This window comes from Thalassophryne amazonica, chromosome 9 (genome assembly GCF_902500255.1).
Source record: "Thalassophryne amazonica chromosome 9, fThaAma1.1, whole genome shotgun sequence".
NCBI classification, from domain to species: domain Eukaryota; kingdom Metazoa; phylum Chordata; class Actinopteri; order Batrachoidiformes; family Batrachoididae; genus Thalassophryne; species Thalassophryne amazonica.
In genome coordinates, this window is record NC_047111.1 from 15,709,265 (window position 1) to 15,724,541 (window position 15,277).

General features: G+C 40.0%; 1 protein-coding gene across 3 annotated transcripts in view; it reads left to right on the plus strand.

The window, feature by feature from the left end:
• The window catches only part of LOC117516797, a 52,470-nt gene extending 37,737 nt beyond the window's left edge, over positions 1-14,733 (plus strand). The window contains exons 10-11 of one of the 3 annotated variants that reach the window (XM_034177654.1): positions 5,912-6,036; positions 13,764-14,733. In XM_034177654.1, the coding sequence (XP_034033545.1) occupies positions 5,912-6,036; positions 13,764-14,078 (440 nt within the window). In that variant the 3' untranslated portion in view covers positions 14,079-14,733. The remainder of the gene's footprint in view (positions 1-5,911; positions 6,037-13,763) is intronic. The other 2 variants (XM_034177652.1, XM_034177653.1) reach the window with 2 other exon arrangements.
• Positions 14,734-15,277: the final 544 nt, after the last annotated feature.

Genomic DNA, 15,277 nt, shown 5'->3' on the forward strand with positions numbered 1-15,277 from the left:
CCAGTTTGGCATGAAGACACTTTTGCAACGGTAAGCTTTGACGAGCCAACCACACCCTTTCACAACGATTCGCCAACTGAATTACTTACAGAAAAATAAACTGTGCAAACGTTGGAATTGGATTAGAATGGGAATAACCCCCTTGTGTCTGATTTGCGGATTACGGTCGTAAATAGCCATTTTACCAGAGACGCCAGCTCTGCTAGCGCATCACCGGCAAAATTCAATTTGCGACTGTAAAATCCAGCATTAATGTCTGCAGATCATCAGACACAACAGGGTTATTCCCTAATTATTAATCGAAATTCACGTTATACTTGTAGTAGGCCTATTAACAGAATTTGAAAACTAATATAGAGCTTGAAGTGTGCACTTTCAAAATGCATTGAAATGGAACTTGTCCTCAAAATGCCTGATTTCAGTGAGAGTCACTCAAAGAGAGACGAGCAAAGTTTCCGTACAAATAATCCCTCTCTTCCTCTGTCGCCAAATTAGTCCATAGTTGGGGTAAATAATTTTCATTCCTTCATTCAAATAAATAAAGCTTTTCAAGAAAAGTATACAGTTTGTTCATTTCTACAAATCTGTACAAATAGCCTGAAGGCGGTTGTTCAGCTCTTGCTGAATCTGTAATCTGTACAAATACCAAGTTGCTGTATTTTCAGCTAATTCTATATTTCATTTGTTTATGGAAATGCTGATTGTACATTGTTGAGAAATGACACCTTTTTATTATTTCTATATCGCTTTCACGTTTCATAGGTTTCACAGTGTGAATGTTCATGCGTCTTACTTGCACTAAATGCTTATTTATTTTGTATGTGCTAACTTATTTAACTTTTGTAAGCCAGTACTTTCAGTCAGTAAGTATTGTTGGTGTGGACTTACATGCTGCCCACTTCTTTATGTTGTTACTGGATGTATAATTTTAAGATATTTTACATCAGATTAATGTAGATGAATAAGTGGGTTAATTTATTGTGGGATCACATCATTTTTATAAGGATTTTTATTAACATTTTGCTTGTGACTCTTTCAGTCTTGAACTTTCTTCCATAGCTTTCCACCTGAACTTATGTAGTTAGAAGGGTAATCTTTCTGTTGTGTGCTGCCATCTAGTGGAGCCCTCCCCTGCCAAAAAAGTAATTTTTCAGGAGCCGCCACTGGACGTACTGCTTAGATGTTATGGTCTATATGCGTAAATGCTCATCAGAGGACTCTTCTGTACTCTGGTGTAGTCAGCAATATTAGCAGAAAACTGTGATTTTTTTTTTTTTCCCCTGCTATTTTAATAAATCCGACCATTTTTCCTCATTTGTGGAATCGAGACGCAAATTGGGGCCAAAAACCTGCAATGGGAGACTGATTTAAGTCTTACCCCTGAGTGATTAGAAAGCACATCTTAATTAAAACAATTCTAGCAGTTCAGGAATAAATAGTATTATCATATACCTATAAATGAGACGCCAATATGATTGGATAAAACACTAAAGAATAAATAGCAAAAAAAAATGGACTCAATTCTGAGGAAAAAATTATGGAATCATGAAAAACAAAACAACGCTCCAACACATCACTAATATTTTGTTGCACCACCTCTGGCTTTTATAACAGCTTGCAGTCTCTGAGGCATGGACTTAATGAGTGACAAACAGGACTCTTCATCAATCTGGCTCCAGCTTTCTCTGATTGCTGTTATCAGCTTTGCAGGTTGGAATCTTGTCATGGACCATTTTCTTCAACTTCCACCAAAGATTTTCAGTTGGATTACGATCCGGACTATTTGCAGGCCATGACATTGACCCTATGTGTCCTTTTGCAAGGAATGTTTTCACAGTTTTTGCTCTATGGCAAGATGCATTATCATCTTGAAAAATGATTTCATCATCCCCAAACATCCTTTCAATTAATGGGATAAGAAAAGTGTCCAAAATATCAATGTAAACTTGTGCATTTATTGATGATGTAATGACAGCCATCTCCCCAGTGCCTTTACCTGACATGCAGCCCCATATCATCAATGACTGTGGAAATTTACATGTTCTCTTCAGGCAGTCATCTTTATAAATCTCATTGGAACGGCACCAAACAAAAGTTCCAGCAGCATCACCTTGCCCAATGCAGATTCGAGATTCATCACTGAATATGACTTTCATCCAGTCATCCACAGTCCACGATTGCTTTTCCTTAGCCCATTATAACCTTGTTTTTTTTCTGTTTAGGTGTTAATGATGGCTTTCATTTAGCTTTTCTGTATGTAAATCCCATTTCCTTTAGGCAGTTTCTTACAGTTCGGTCACAGACATTGACTCCAGTTTCCTCCCATTCGTTCCTCATTTGTTTTGTTGTGCATTTTCGATTTTTGAGACATATTGCTTTAAGTTTTCTGTCTTGACGCTTTGATGTCTTCCTTGGTCTACCAGTATGTTTGCCTTTAACAACCTTCCCATGTTGTTTGTATTTGGTCTAGAGTTTAGACACAGCTGACTGTGAACAACCAACATCTTTTGCAACATTGCGTGATGATTTACCCTCTTTTAAGAGTTTGATCATCCTCTCCTTTGTTTCAATTGACATCTCTCGTGTTGGAGCCATGATTCATGTCAGTCCACTTGGTGCAACAGCTCTCCAAGGTGTGATCACTCCTTTTTAGATGCAGACTAACGAGCAGATCTGATTTGATGCAGGTGTTAGTTTTGGGGATGAAAATTTACAGGGTGATTCCATAATTTATTCCTCAGAATTGAGTGATTCCATATTTTTTTTCCCTCTGCTTGGTCTAAAAAAGTAACCGCCACAATTTTTTTTCTTGATTTTTTTTTTTTTTTTATAGTGTTTCTTAAAGCCAGAAAGTTGCCATTTGAAATGACTTTAGTTTTGTGTCATGTCTGTGATCTGCTTTTTTTCTACAAAATTAAACAACTGAATGAACATCCTCCGAGGCTGGTGATTCCATAATTTTTGCCAGGGGTTGTATTTCCCACCGGTGTCATGTACGTCCACTAATGCTTCAGCTGAACTGTGTTGTTTCTTTTTTTTTTTCTCCCTTGTTTCAGAAGCCATAACTGGCAACTGTCTTCTAGTGTTAGCGGAGGTTAGCCTGTAAGCTCGCCGTCGTGCTGATAATATTCGAGTACATTTGTTTAATGAAGCTGCTGTAAATTAAGAAATTCATCAAAATATCGACAAATTGCGAAGGTGTTTTGCTTCTTTCATCATCCATCCACCTCAAGTTCCAAGCGCTGTTTCCTAAGTGAGGCGGAAAGAATTGTACGTGACACCGGCCGGCATCACCGCAATTGCTCTCACTGCCTCCGATGCGCTTACTGAGTCTGCGGGCTCGGTAAGCGCCGCAGCGGGGGCCACTCACAACACCCCCCAGTCTGCTGTGCGGAGCTGCATGCAGCAGCAGGTCCAGAGACTACGCTCGCTGTTTTGATGCGCAGCGCCCGCTGCATGGTCTCAGTAACCGCAGCCGCAGAGCTCCGTGGCCATGACTTGGATTCTTTGCGGGTCCCGCATCCGTACCCCCGGAGGCAGTGAGCGAAGGGAGAGCACGCACATTGTGTTCTGCATGCATTTTATCATTTATAGGTTTGGCCTCAGGGTGTATGGTTTTCTTCAGGGTGTATAAAGCCATATTCATTGGTAAAACAACTTGATAACTGATAATATATTAGAATACGCATCTGTGTGTGTGTGTGTGTGTCATGTGGTGTTTCTGGTCTGCCTCTCAGCAGTTGCTGGGCTGACCTGCTCAAAACGTGGCATGCAGGTTTGGCTGGGGGTCGAGTCGTGCATACTTAATGTTTGTTCCGATTGGGGCGGAACCCAAGAAGAAGTTACTGAGGTCTGGAAAAAAAAAACTTTTTGCCTATGTTACCCAGCTCAGCCAAATTTGGCGCGCTGGTTCAGCTGGGTGTTACCAGGTGCATGCCTGAATTAGGCCCCAATCAGGACGGAACCCTCAAAGTGAAAAGGGAGGAGTTTTCAACGATCAAAACACAAACTGTATTTATCTGTAAATCCAGGGTAATTATCCTTAGTATCATAAGTGTCAAATATTTCTACTTTCAACATTTCACAAATCAGATTTATTTTACAAGAAATTGTTCAGTCTTCAACAGTAACCATGTTTAGAACACTGGACAAACTTAAATACAAGTTTTAAAGTTTTTAGAATTCTGCTTTAAAAAAGTTAGCTGTATTGTTTTTCTATCAACAGTTTTAATATGTCTGTCTGAATTGCTTCAACTGTTTAAATTTAATTTTATGTGCAGTTTTGATAATTATACAGTGGGAAAAATAAGTATTTGACCCCCCTGTCAGTTTTGCAGGTTTTCGCACCTATAAACAATGAAGAGGTCTGTAATTTTTATCGTAGGTACACTTCAACTGTGAGACAGAATCTAAAAAAAAATGCAGAAAATCACATTGTATGATTTTTAAATAATTAATTTGCATTTTATTGCATAAAATAAGTATTTGACCCCCTAGAAAAACAGAGCTTAACAATTGGTACAGAAACATTTGTCTGCCATTACAGAGGTCAAACGTTTCCTGTAGTTTTTCACCAGGTTTTCACACACTGCAGCAGGGATTTTGGTCCACTCCTCCATACAGATCTTCTCCAAATCTTTCAGGTTTGGAGTTTCAGCTCCCTCCAAAGATTTTCTATTGAGTTCAGGTCTGGAGACTGGCCAGGCCACTCCAGGACCTTGAAATGCTTCTTACGGAGCCCCTCCTTAGTTGCCCTGGCTGTGTGTTTGGGGTCATTGTCATGTTGGAAGACCCAGCCGTGACCCATCTTCAATGCTCTTACTGAGGGAAGGAGGTTGTTTGCCAAAATCTCACAATACATGACCCCATCCATCCTCCCTTCGATACGGTGCAGTCGTCCTGTCCCCTTTGCAGAAGAGCACCCCCAGAGTATGATGTTTCCACCCCCATGCTTCACGTTTGGGATGGTTTTCTTGGGGTTGTTCTCATCCTCTAAACATGGTAAGTGGAGTTGATTCCAAAAAGCTCTATTCTGGTCTCATCTGACCACATGACCTTCTCCCATGCCTCCTCTGGATCATCTAGATGGTCACTGGTGAACTCCAAACGGGCCTGGACATGTGTTGGCTTGAGCAGGGGGACCTTGTTGCCCTGCAGGATTTTAAACCATGACAGCATCATGTGTTACTAATGTAATCTTTGTGACTGTGGTCCCAGCTCTCTTCAGGTCATTGACCAGGTCCTCCTGTGTAGTTCTGAGCTTTCTCAGAATCATCCTTAACCCACAAACTGAGATCTCGCATGGAATCCCAGACCGAGGGAGACTGACAATCATCTTGTGTTTCTTCCACTTTCTAATAAATAATCATAACAGTTGTTGTCTTCTACCAAGCTGCTTGCCTGTTGTCCTGTAGTCCATCCCAGCCTTGCGTAGGTCTACAGTTTTGTCCCTGCTGTCCTTAAACAGCTCTTTGGTCTTGGCTATGGTGGACAGGTTGGAGTGTGATTGATTGAGTGTGTGAACAGGTGTCTTTTATACAGGGAACAAGTTCAAACAGGTGCATTTAATACAGGTAAAGAGTGCAGAATAAGAGGACTTCTTAAAGAAAAATTAACAGGTCTGTGTGAGCCAGAATTCTTGCTGGTTGGTAGGTGTTCAAATACTTATTTCATGCAATAAAATGCAAATGAATTATTTAAGAATCATACAATGTGATTTTCTGGATTTTTTTTTTTTTTTTTTTTTTTTTTTTTAGATTCTGTCTCACAGTTGAAGTGAACCTACAATAAAAATTACAAACCTCAACATTCTTTGTAGGTGGGAAAACCTGCAAAACTGACAGGGGGTCAAATACTTATTTTCCCCACTGTATATCACTGATGCTTTCTGTTCTTTTTGTGTGTCCTCCAGCGTGGGACAGTGACATGTCCTCTCTGCTGCTGCTGGTCTACCTCCTGCCTCCACCGCCCAGTGGGAAGAGAGGTGTGAAGATCAGCTCCCGCGAAGCCGTTAGTCGTGTTATCAAGTTCCACGAGGTAAGAGAATGAGCATTGACCACGTTCCTACGCAGCACAGACAGACACACGTTAGGGTTTGTGTCCACTGACCCCAGGGGGACAGTAACTACCTGCCTTCTCATTTTTACTGGTTGTCCCCCGTCAGAAAGGTGGCAGGAAACTCTAAACTCCTTTTATAGAATGTGTGATTGTAGTAAAGCTCACAAACATTCAGTCAAACATAGCGACAAAATCTCTGCACTTTTTTAATGTGAATCTTGTACATTTTCCCCCATTTGTTAAATTTTTATCTGCACCCCTGAAGCTTCACAGCTGCTTCACCTGCCTGAACTCACCGTGTCGTTTGTTGTCATCATTCAGGATGAATTATTTAAAAAAGAAAAATGTGCTGTGGCAGTAATGTGCGCTTAATAAGGAAAACACATCATAAGGTGGCAGCGCGCAGTCAGAAAAGATGCACTTTTCCAAGAAATGACATTACACATGCATATTGCTGAAAAAAAAGTCATTCATAACAGTTTTGATTGGTGAGAGATTTGCTCAGTTTGGGTGGAGACACTTTCCCCTGATGTGTATGAAAATGGTTGTGATCCTTTGTGTGTTTGAAGCGGTCCTGGTCTTTGCTGTTTTACAGGGACTCTGTGAGCTGCTTCCTTTTGCCGGCAAAATAAAAATGTGCTTTGAGACTTGATTGTGTGACTTTTCTGGACACTTTTAAAAAGCTCTATTGAGCTCACCTAAAACATTTAGACTCTCGTCTGGTGGTCAGTGACTTTGTCCTCCATCTCCACCACAGCACACAGTCATCCAATGAAAGCTTGATCGAGATGAAACTCATTGTATTGAAAATGAGAGTAATATTTTTAACCCTCTGGAGTCTTGGCTATTTTTGGGCATTTTTGACTACTTTTGGTTTTACCCTCATAATTTACCTTCAAAAAACTGTTTACCTGGCCTTGTTTGGTGTCATTTTTTTTTCAGCACAACCTTACCTGTGTGACTTTACTGTTTTTCTTTCATTCTGACATACTGCACTAAAACAGTGACCATAAATTCACCCGAAAACATAAAATTTGAATCAGAAAGAAGTAGAGGTGCACCGATCGATTGGGCACCGATCATTATGGGCCGATCACGCCTTGATCGGTGATCGGCAAAATGCGCCGATCAAAAGGACCGATCACAACAGTGCAGGCAGTAGTGCAGGGAGCGTCTGGTCCTGTCATGGCACGCTTTCCTCTGTGACGTAAACTTATTTTGACTTCTGATATGAGCTGGACGGACAAGGAGAGCAGTCGCCATCATCTAATGTAGTCCATGTCCGTCCAGCTCATATCAAAAGTAAAAATGAGTCAAATGGCTCTGAGAGATCTAAATAGACTGCTGTGTAATGAATGGAACCACACTGCCATCTAGTGGATATCCAGTGTGTGTGAGTGTGTATTTGTGAATCAGTAGGCATTTGTTTGTGGATCTGTGGATTTCGCGAAAAGAATGTCTCAAAATTACGTCACAGAGGAAAGTGATGAATGCATGTAATTGGTGATCCACAAATGCTGAAACTCAATTCACAAATACAATTTCCAGTTTTACAAATGTAATTTTTTTTTTTTTTTTTTTTTTTTTTTTTTTTTTTTTTTACAAATTAAGTTTTATATTTGCAAATACAACGTTATTTGCAAAGACCAATTTACAAGTTACAAATATGAAATTTGCATTTGTGGATATCTGAACACATTTGCAAATCAATGATTAATTGTAGATCACCCTGTGTGCATTTACAAATATTAATGAGACAATTTTAACCCCATAGAATGAGGGCTGTATTTTACATTCTCAACGTATTCTCTGTAGGCTGTAACCTGAGCAACATGAAACATGGAAAAAAAAAGCTTGCTGGTAGAACAAAGTCAGTGTAGTAAAACAAAAGTTGGCAGGTTATTCTAGTGTCTTTATTTGAATGCATGTTTTTTGTTTTCATCATTACATTTTAATGGAAAAATAGTCCTATACATTAGACCTTTATTCTTATTTTGGGCATGATCCAAATATGTACTTGATCAGTATCAGCCTTGATCAGTATCGGCAGATCAAAATTTCAGTGATCGGTCATCGGTGATCGGCCTAAAAAATCCTGATCGGTGCACCTCTAGAAAAAAGTTAGTATTTTTACTGTGAAAACCAGAAATATTTTTAACAGACTATTTTCATAACTTAGAATGTAAATATAAATTGTAAACTTTAAAAATATATGTAAAAATGGAGCATAAACAGGTATATACAACAATTCACATTAAAATGCAGGAAATGCTTCAGGTGTTTTTTTTTTTTTGTTGTTTTGTTTTTGTTTTGGTTTTTTGTTTTTTTTGGGGGGGGGGGGGGGGGCTATTTACATGCAGTAAGATGCCACACAAGTTATATTTGTGCCACTCAGAAAAACAATTCCTGTTCAGTAGACATCAGAAGAATTTGTACAGACATTCCACCTCCATAGTAGAGAAGCTTGAATCTTCGAGACCAGACAGACAGGAGACGGAGACAAGAAGAAGGGGAGTGTCGCTCCCTTATGTAGCAGGAGTAGGGGAAAAAACTGCAGAGGATCTTTAGACAGCACAAAATCCCAGTTTACTTTAAACCTGTTAACACCTTGAGACAGAAATTAGTTCACCCTAAGGACAGGATCCCTAGTTACAAACAGAGCAATGTCAGGAAAAACTGTAACGAACACTACATACAGTAGTGTTCAGAATAATAGTAGTGCTATGTGACTAAAAAGATTAATCCAGGTTTTGAGTATATTTCTTATTGTTACATGGGAAACAAGGTACCAGTAGATTCAGTAGATTCTCACAAATCCAACAAGACCAAGCATTCATGATATGCACACTCTTAAGGCTATGAAATTGGGCTATTAGTAAAAAAAAAAGTAGAAAAGGGGGTGTTCACAATAATAGTAGCATCTGCTGTTGACGCTACAAACTAAAAACTATTATGTTCAAACTGCTTTTTTTTTAGCAATCCTGTGAATCACTAAACTAGCATTTAGTTGTATAACCACAGTTTTTCATGATTTCTTCACATCTGCAAGGCATTCATTTTGTTGACTTGGAACCAAGATTTTGCTCATTTACTAGTGTGCTTGGGGTCATTGTCTTGTTGAAACACCCATTTCAAGGGCATGTCCTCTTCAGCATAAGGCAACATGACCTCTTCAAGTATTTTGACATAGCCAAACTGATCCATGATACCTAGTATGCGATATATAGGCCCAACACCATAGTAGGAGAAACATGCCCATATCATGATGCTTGCACCACCATGCTTCACTGTCTTCACTGTGAATGGCTTAAATTCAGAGTTTGGGGATTGTCTCACAAACTGTCTGCGGCCCTTGGACCCAAAAAGAACAATTTTACTCTCATCAGTCCACAAAATATTCCTCCATTTCTCTTTAGGCCAGTTGATGTGTTCTTTGGTAAATTGTAACCTCTTCTGCACGTCTTTTATTTAACAGAGGGACTTTGCAGGGGATTCTTAGAAATAAAATAGCTTCACACAGGCGTCTTCTAACTGTCACAGCACTTACAGGTAACTCCAGACTGTCTTTGATCATCCTGGAGCTGATCAATAGGTGAGCCTTTGCCATTCTGGTTATTCTTCTATCCATTTTGATGGTTGTTTTCCGTTTTCTTCCACGTGTCTCTGTTTTTTTTTTTTTTTTTGTCCATTTTAAAGCACTGGAAATCATTGTAGATGAACAACCTATAATTTTTTGCACCTGTGTATAAGTTTTCCCCTCTCCAATCAACTTTATAATCAAACTACGCTGTTCTTCTGAACAGTGTCTTGAACGTCCCATTTTCCTCAGGCTTTCAAAGAGAAAAGCATGTTCAACAGGTGCTGGCTTCATCCTTAAATAGGGGACACCTGATTCACACCTGTTTGTTCCACAAAACTGACAAACTCACTGACTGAATTCCACACTACTATTATTGTGAACACCCCTTTTCTACTTTTTTTTTACTAATAGCCCAATTTCATAGCCTTAAGAGTGTGTATATCATGAATGCTTGGTCTTATTGGATTTGTGAGAATCTACTGAATCTACTGGTACCTTGTTTCCCATGTAGCAATAAGAAATATACTCAAAACCTGGATTAATCTTTTTAGTCACATAGCACTACTATTATTCTGAACACTACTGTAGGTGAGACTAAGCAACCGCTACACAAAAGGCTATACCAGCACCGCAGACAGGGTGCCAGTGGACCTCAGTCTGCAGTTCATCACCACCTTAGACACGAACCACACGTTTGAGGACAAAGAAGTTAAAATCTTAGCCAGAGAGAAGAAATGGTTTGAGAGAGGGGTGAAGGAGGCATTCTATGTGAAACAGTTGAAAACCCAGCCTTAACTGGGGAGGGGGTCTGAGACACGCTCTGTCCCCTGTTTACAATGGGGTACTCAGATCAAAGCAGTTTCAGTCTTTTGTTCATGGTAATGAATCATTCACGTCCTCAGGAGAGGCCTTCAGTCCCATCGTTAGGAGGGACAGCTACCCTGTCATTAGGAGGGTGCTAACTAGAGCACAATAGGTGCTAATTAAAAGCAATTGTTTAGTCACTAGCCAATAGCAGTCTGCCTCTCGGTAGGAGGGGTCTGGTTAGGTTTAAAACTCCAGCTGGTGTGGCTTCTGTTTGTTCTTCTCTACAAGGGTCAGACAGAAGTCAGACTACCAGAGCAAGAATTTTAGCTGAGGAAGCTTCTGCGATTTGAAGGGAAATGTCCTCACATCAAGCAACCCAGTCCAGTCGAAGATTCAAGCTTCTCTACTATGGAAACCACCTGGACAACTGAGAGCCTACACAGAAACATTCCACCTCCATATCCATGTGTATTTTTCCCTAATTCCTTGTTTTTGTAGCATTTTTATTGGTGTTGGTACACACTGTCCTGACTGTTAGTGGTCAAAAAAAAAAAAAAAAAATAGAAAAAGGTGTTTTGGACTTTGGGGGGGAGAGTCTCAACCTGAACTCCCGTGTTCTCTGCCCCTGGAGCCTGCTCACTGCTGGGGCAGTGTGCGTCTCCACCCTGCTTTGCTCCAGGACTCAGCGCTGGAGCATAAGGAAGGAGAAGCGCATGGTCCGATCCATTGAGCTGATCTGTGCGCACAGATCTGTGAATCCATCTGCTCTCGTTCTTACTGACCAGAACAGTAAAGTTCACTTAATCATCAGATTGATTACGCTCTGGTTCAGACGCACTCTGCGTTTCGATCGTGTTCATGCAGTTCAAAATAAAAGAGAGACTTGGCGCGCTGTTCCAAGACGCCTGATTATTTTGACGCACTTAAAAAATAAAATAACTACACAACTAGGGATGGGTATTGATAAGATTTTATCTATCGATGCCATTATCGATTCTGCTTATCGATCCAATTCCTTATCGATTCCCTTATCGATACCTCATGAATTCTGTACTAAAAGTAGGCTTTACAGGGTTTCTATGTATTTCATTGAGTCTTAAAGTAAATGAAATGGTCACTGTATCCTTGATCTCTGGACATAAATAAAAATAAACAAAACAGTGTTTCGCTTTGAAGTTATTAATTCCGACTGGATTCTATCATTCTAACTTGACTCGGCAGAGAGCCGCGCAGCATTTGGAGCTGTGTGAACAGAACGGAGGACGATTCTCGTTTCTTTCTCGCAACAAGACAGGAGTCCCAGATAGTAACTTTAATCCGCAAAAAAGTGACTCATGATTGACATATTCAGGGATGAAAGTGGTGAAAAACAAAAAAAGCTGAAACCCAAAATTACCCCCCAACACCACCTGCAGGAAAATGTTTCAGTTCTAGAAGCTCTCAAATGCAATCTGGGACTATTCCAGACGATAAACTGAAGTGAGTGCAGCATCCATTTAGGTGAGCAAAAAAAAAAAACTTTCCTTATTCACATTTATTCCAGTAGTATTCTGCTCTTACTAGCATGCAGCAGTTTTCTAGCTTTGCAAATAGTTCTGGAGGAAATCACTGAAGAAATTAACACACTGAAAATATGGTTTGACCGAAACAAACTGTCATTAAACTTCAATCAATCAATCAATTTTTTTATATAGCACCAAATCACAACAAACAGTTGCCCCAAGGCGCTTAAATAAGACAGGGATGAAATGGAGGCATAAGAGTCACTAGGTGGTCACAGGAAACACTTATTTATTTCTGTATGTATGTATTTATTTATTTATGTATGTTCATTGTTAGTTGGTTTTATATTTTCTGTTGTGTTTCTATTCAGGTTCTTTTTGTCTCTTTCTCTAAAATTGTATATAATAAGCATATATTGTATATAATAATCATTAGATTATTAATATATAAACAAAAATAAATTTAAAAAATATTACAATTTGAAAACAAATGCACCCGAACGTGATGACAGCTGCAACTGCTTAATGCTAACTTTTAACATTGAAAATGCCATAGACATGCTAACGCGTTAGCATCGCTCCCGTTTTTAAGTTATAAAATACATCCATCAACTGTTTCAGAACACCATAACAGGTCGGTTTAACATAAAAAAAGGTAAATACTCACAGACATATGCTCTTTAGGGTTTTAGCGGGGGAAAATTAAGCGAAAGAATAAACGACGCAATAGATCAAAGCACTGCTTCAATCTGCAAACCACAGTTTCGATTGGTTCAAGGTTCAAAAGCAAAGTCACGCTGCAGAAAAGTTGATTACGGACCTGCTGCAGGGTCTGTAATCAATGTAGAGAAATGATAATTTTCCTGACAAACACCCCCCAAAATAACGGCCACTCTGAAGGACCGATAACAGAATCAACATCAATAAGCAAAAAGCTTATTGATGTCGGTGGATCGAATTATTTCTTAACGATACCCGAAAGGAACCGGTTCTCGATACCCATACCTATACACAACACACTCCAAGCACAGCAAAAAACACACAACTTTCAAAACTGATCACTTTCTCTTTTTCGCTCCGCATGAAACCACAATTTCCCTTCACTCAGCAAGCAACGTGCGTGGATTGGGGGGGTCATTGTTTATTTGGTAATATATTTTACACCAGTGATAAAGAAAAATTTGTGTATAGACAGAGACACATGGAGAAAAAAGCCCCGTTCTCAAAACGCACGCACACACACACACACACGTGAGGTATGTGTGTTGTCATCAAACCCATGGAGTTGGTGAATGTGATTTGTTACTTCTTGAGTTTTCCACCAGTGGTAACACCCCTTTCTCCTGCTGTAGTTGAGGGAGTCCTGTTTCTTCCTAGGCTCTCGCTTCTCCAGCTGAAAGGAAGAAATTAGTAATTTTGCTACCGCTGTCTGCAAAACACGCAGTGAATATGAGAATATTATCCCAAAATAAACTTGCGTGAATTATTAATCATAATTCAAGTTATTCTTTGGCCAGTTAACATTTAAAAATGATGTGGAGGTTGAAGTCTCCACGCATTCAAACAGACACTCAGAGTGGAGCCGATTGTGTGCTACGTCCACTTAATTACGTCGTGCGCTTTTTGACGCGAGGGCGCGTCATTTGACTCCAGAGGGTTAAAAACTAAGTATCATGGACTGTTTGTACAATATGTATTTACTATTAGCAAAAGATGTGTACTTTACTGGTCCAGTCTGGACCTGATTCAACAATAAAATAAAGCCCCGTTCATCCAGTGTTGATGTCTAATGTAGTAATGTCCTCCTTGTCTTGCAGTCCTGCCACAGCCACCAGGAGGCGTTGTCCTCGGGTCCAGGGAGGCAGCCTTACATCCTGGCAGTTGGGACGTCAAGAAAAAGCATCAATGAGTACTTCATCGTTTTGGACGGTCTGCTCATTCCCTGCAAGACTAATTCCTCTCTCTCGGCTTTTGACGAACTTTTCAAAACTCATTACGTGTTTGGCCTATCTTACGACCAAGCTTTGAAGAATATGTACACGTTTGTGCAGACCACCATTTATAACATCGACGTAGGTCTGTGCCAGGAAAGTCCCAGGGTCAAGGATCTCAGGGCCAAGATCCTTAACTGATTCACACGTTAGCCTGTGCCTCCATCAGAGTAGTTTGGCTTCTGGGGTCACGTGTTTTAACACTGTTGGTAACATTTCAACTTTTTAAATGTTCTCACAAGTTATGTACATTTTTAGATCTTAAAACCATCTCCACCGGTAGAGGAAAAGTTTTAGTCTCCAGTGACACTGCACGGTTTGGTGGAAGATGTCAGATTGTGATTGTTGTGGGAAATTCTATGATTTGTCATATGGTAAATGTAATGCTGCCCTCGGGTCCATACGTTTTTGGACGCTGGTGTACTAGTTGTGATTTTGCGTCTGTTCACTACAGTGGAGCTGAAATGAAGCAACATGTTCACGTTGTGTCAACTTTCCGCTTTAAGTCAAGGCCGGTTCAATAAAAATGTCACACTAAGCTTTTAGGACTTACAGTCAGTTATACACGGACCCTCTGACTACAAGTTATTGGTGAAAATACATAAATAAGGAATATTTGTTTTATACAAATAATCATTTTTACAGCCACTTTTGAAAAGTCGGGGGATGAACACATGAAAATTTCCAAGCCACTGACTATATTGTGCAGTGGATCCAGAAAGTATTCACAGCACTTCACTTTTTCCACATTTTGTTAATGTTACAGCCTTATTCCATAGTGGAATAAATCCACTTTTCCCCTCAAAATTCTACTCACAACATCCCATAATGACAACATGAAAAAAGGTTTTCTGAAATTTTTTGCAAGTTTATTAAAAGTATTCACACAATACTTTGTTGATGCGCCTTTGGCAGCAATTGCAGCCTCAAGTCTTCTTTAACATGAAGCCACAAGCTTGGTGCACCTATATTTGGGCAGTTTGGGCCATTCCTCTTTGCAGCACCTCTCAAGCTCCATCAGGTTAGATGTGGAGCGTCAGTGCACAGCCATTTTCAGATCTCTCCAGAGATGTTCAATCAGATTCAGGTCTGGGCTCTGGCTGGGCCACTCAAGGACATTCACAGAGTTGTCCTGAAGCCACTCCTTTGATATCTTGGCTGTGTGTTTAGGGTCATTGTACTGCTGAAAGATGAACCGTTGCCCCAGTCTGAGGTCAAGAGCGCTGTGGAGCAGGTTTTTATCCAGGATGTCTCTGTACATTGCTGCATTCATTTTTCCCTCAATCTTGACTAGTCTCCCAGTTCCTGCTGCTGAAAATGATGCTGCCACCACCACGCTT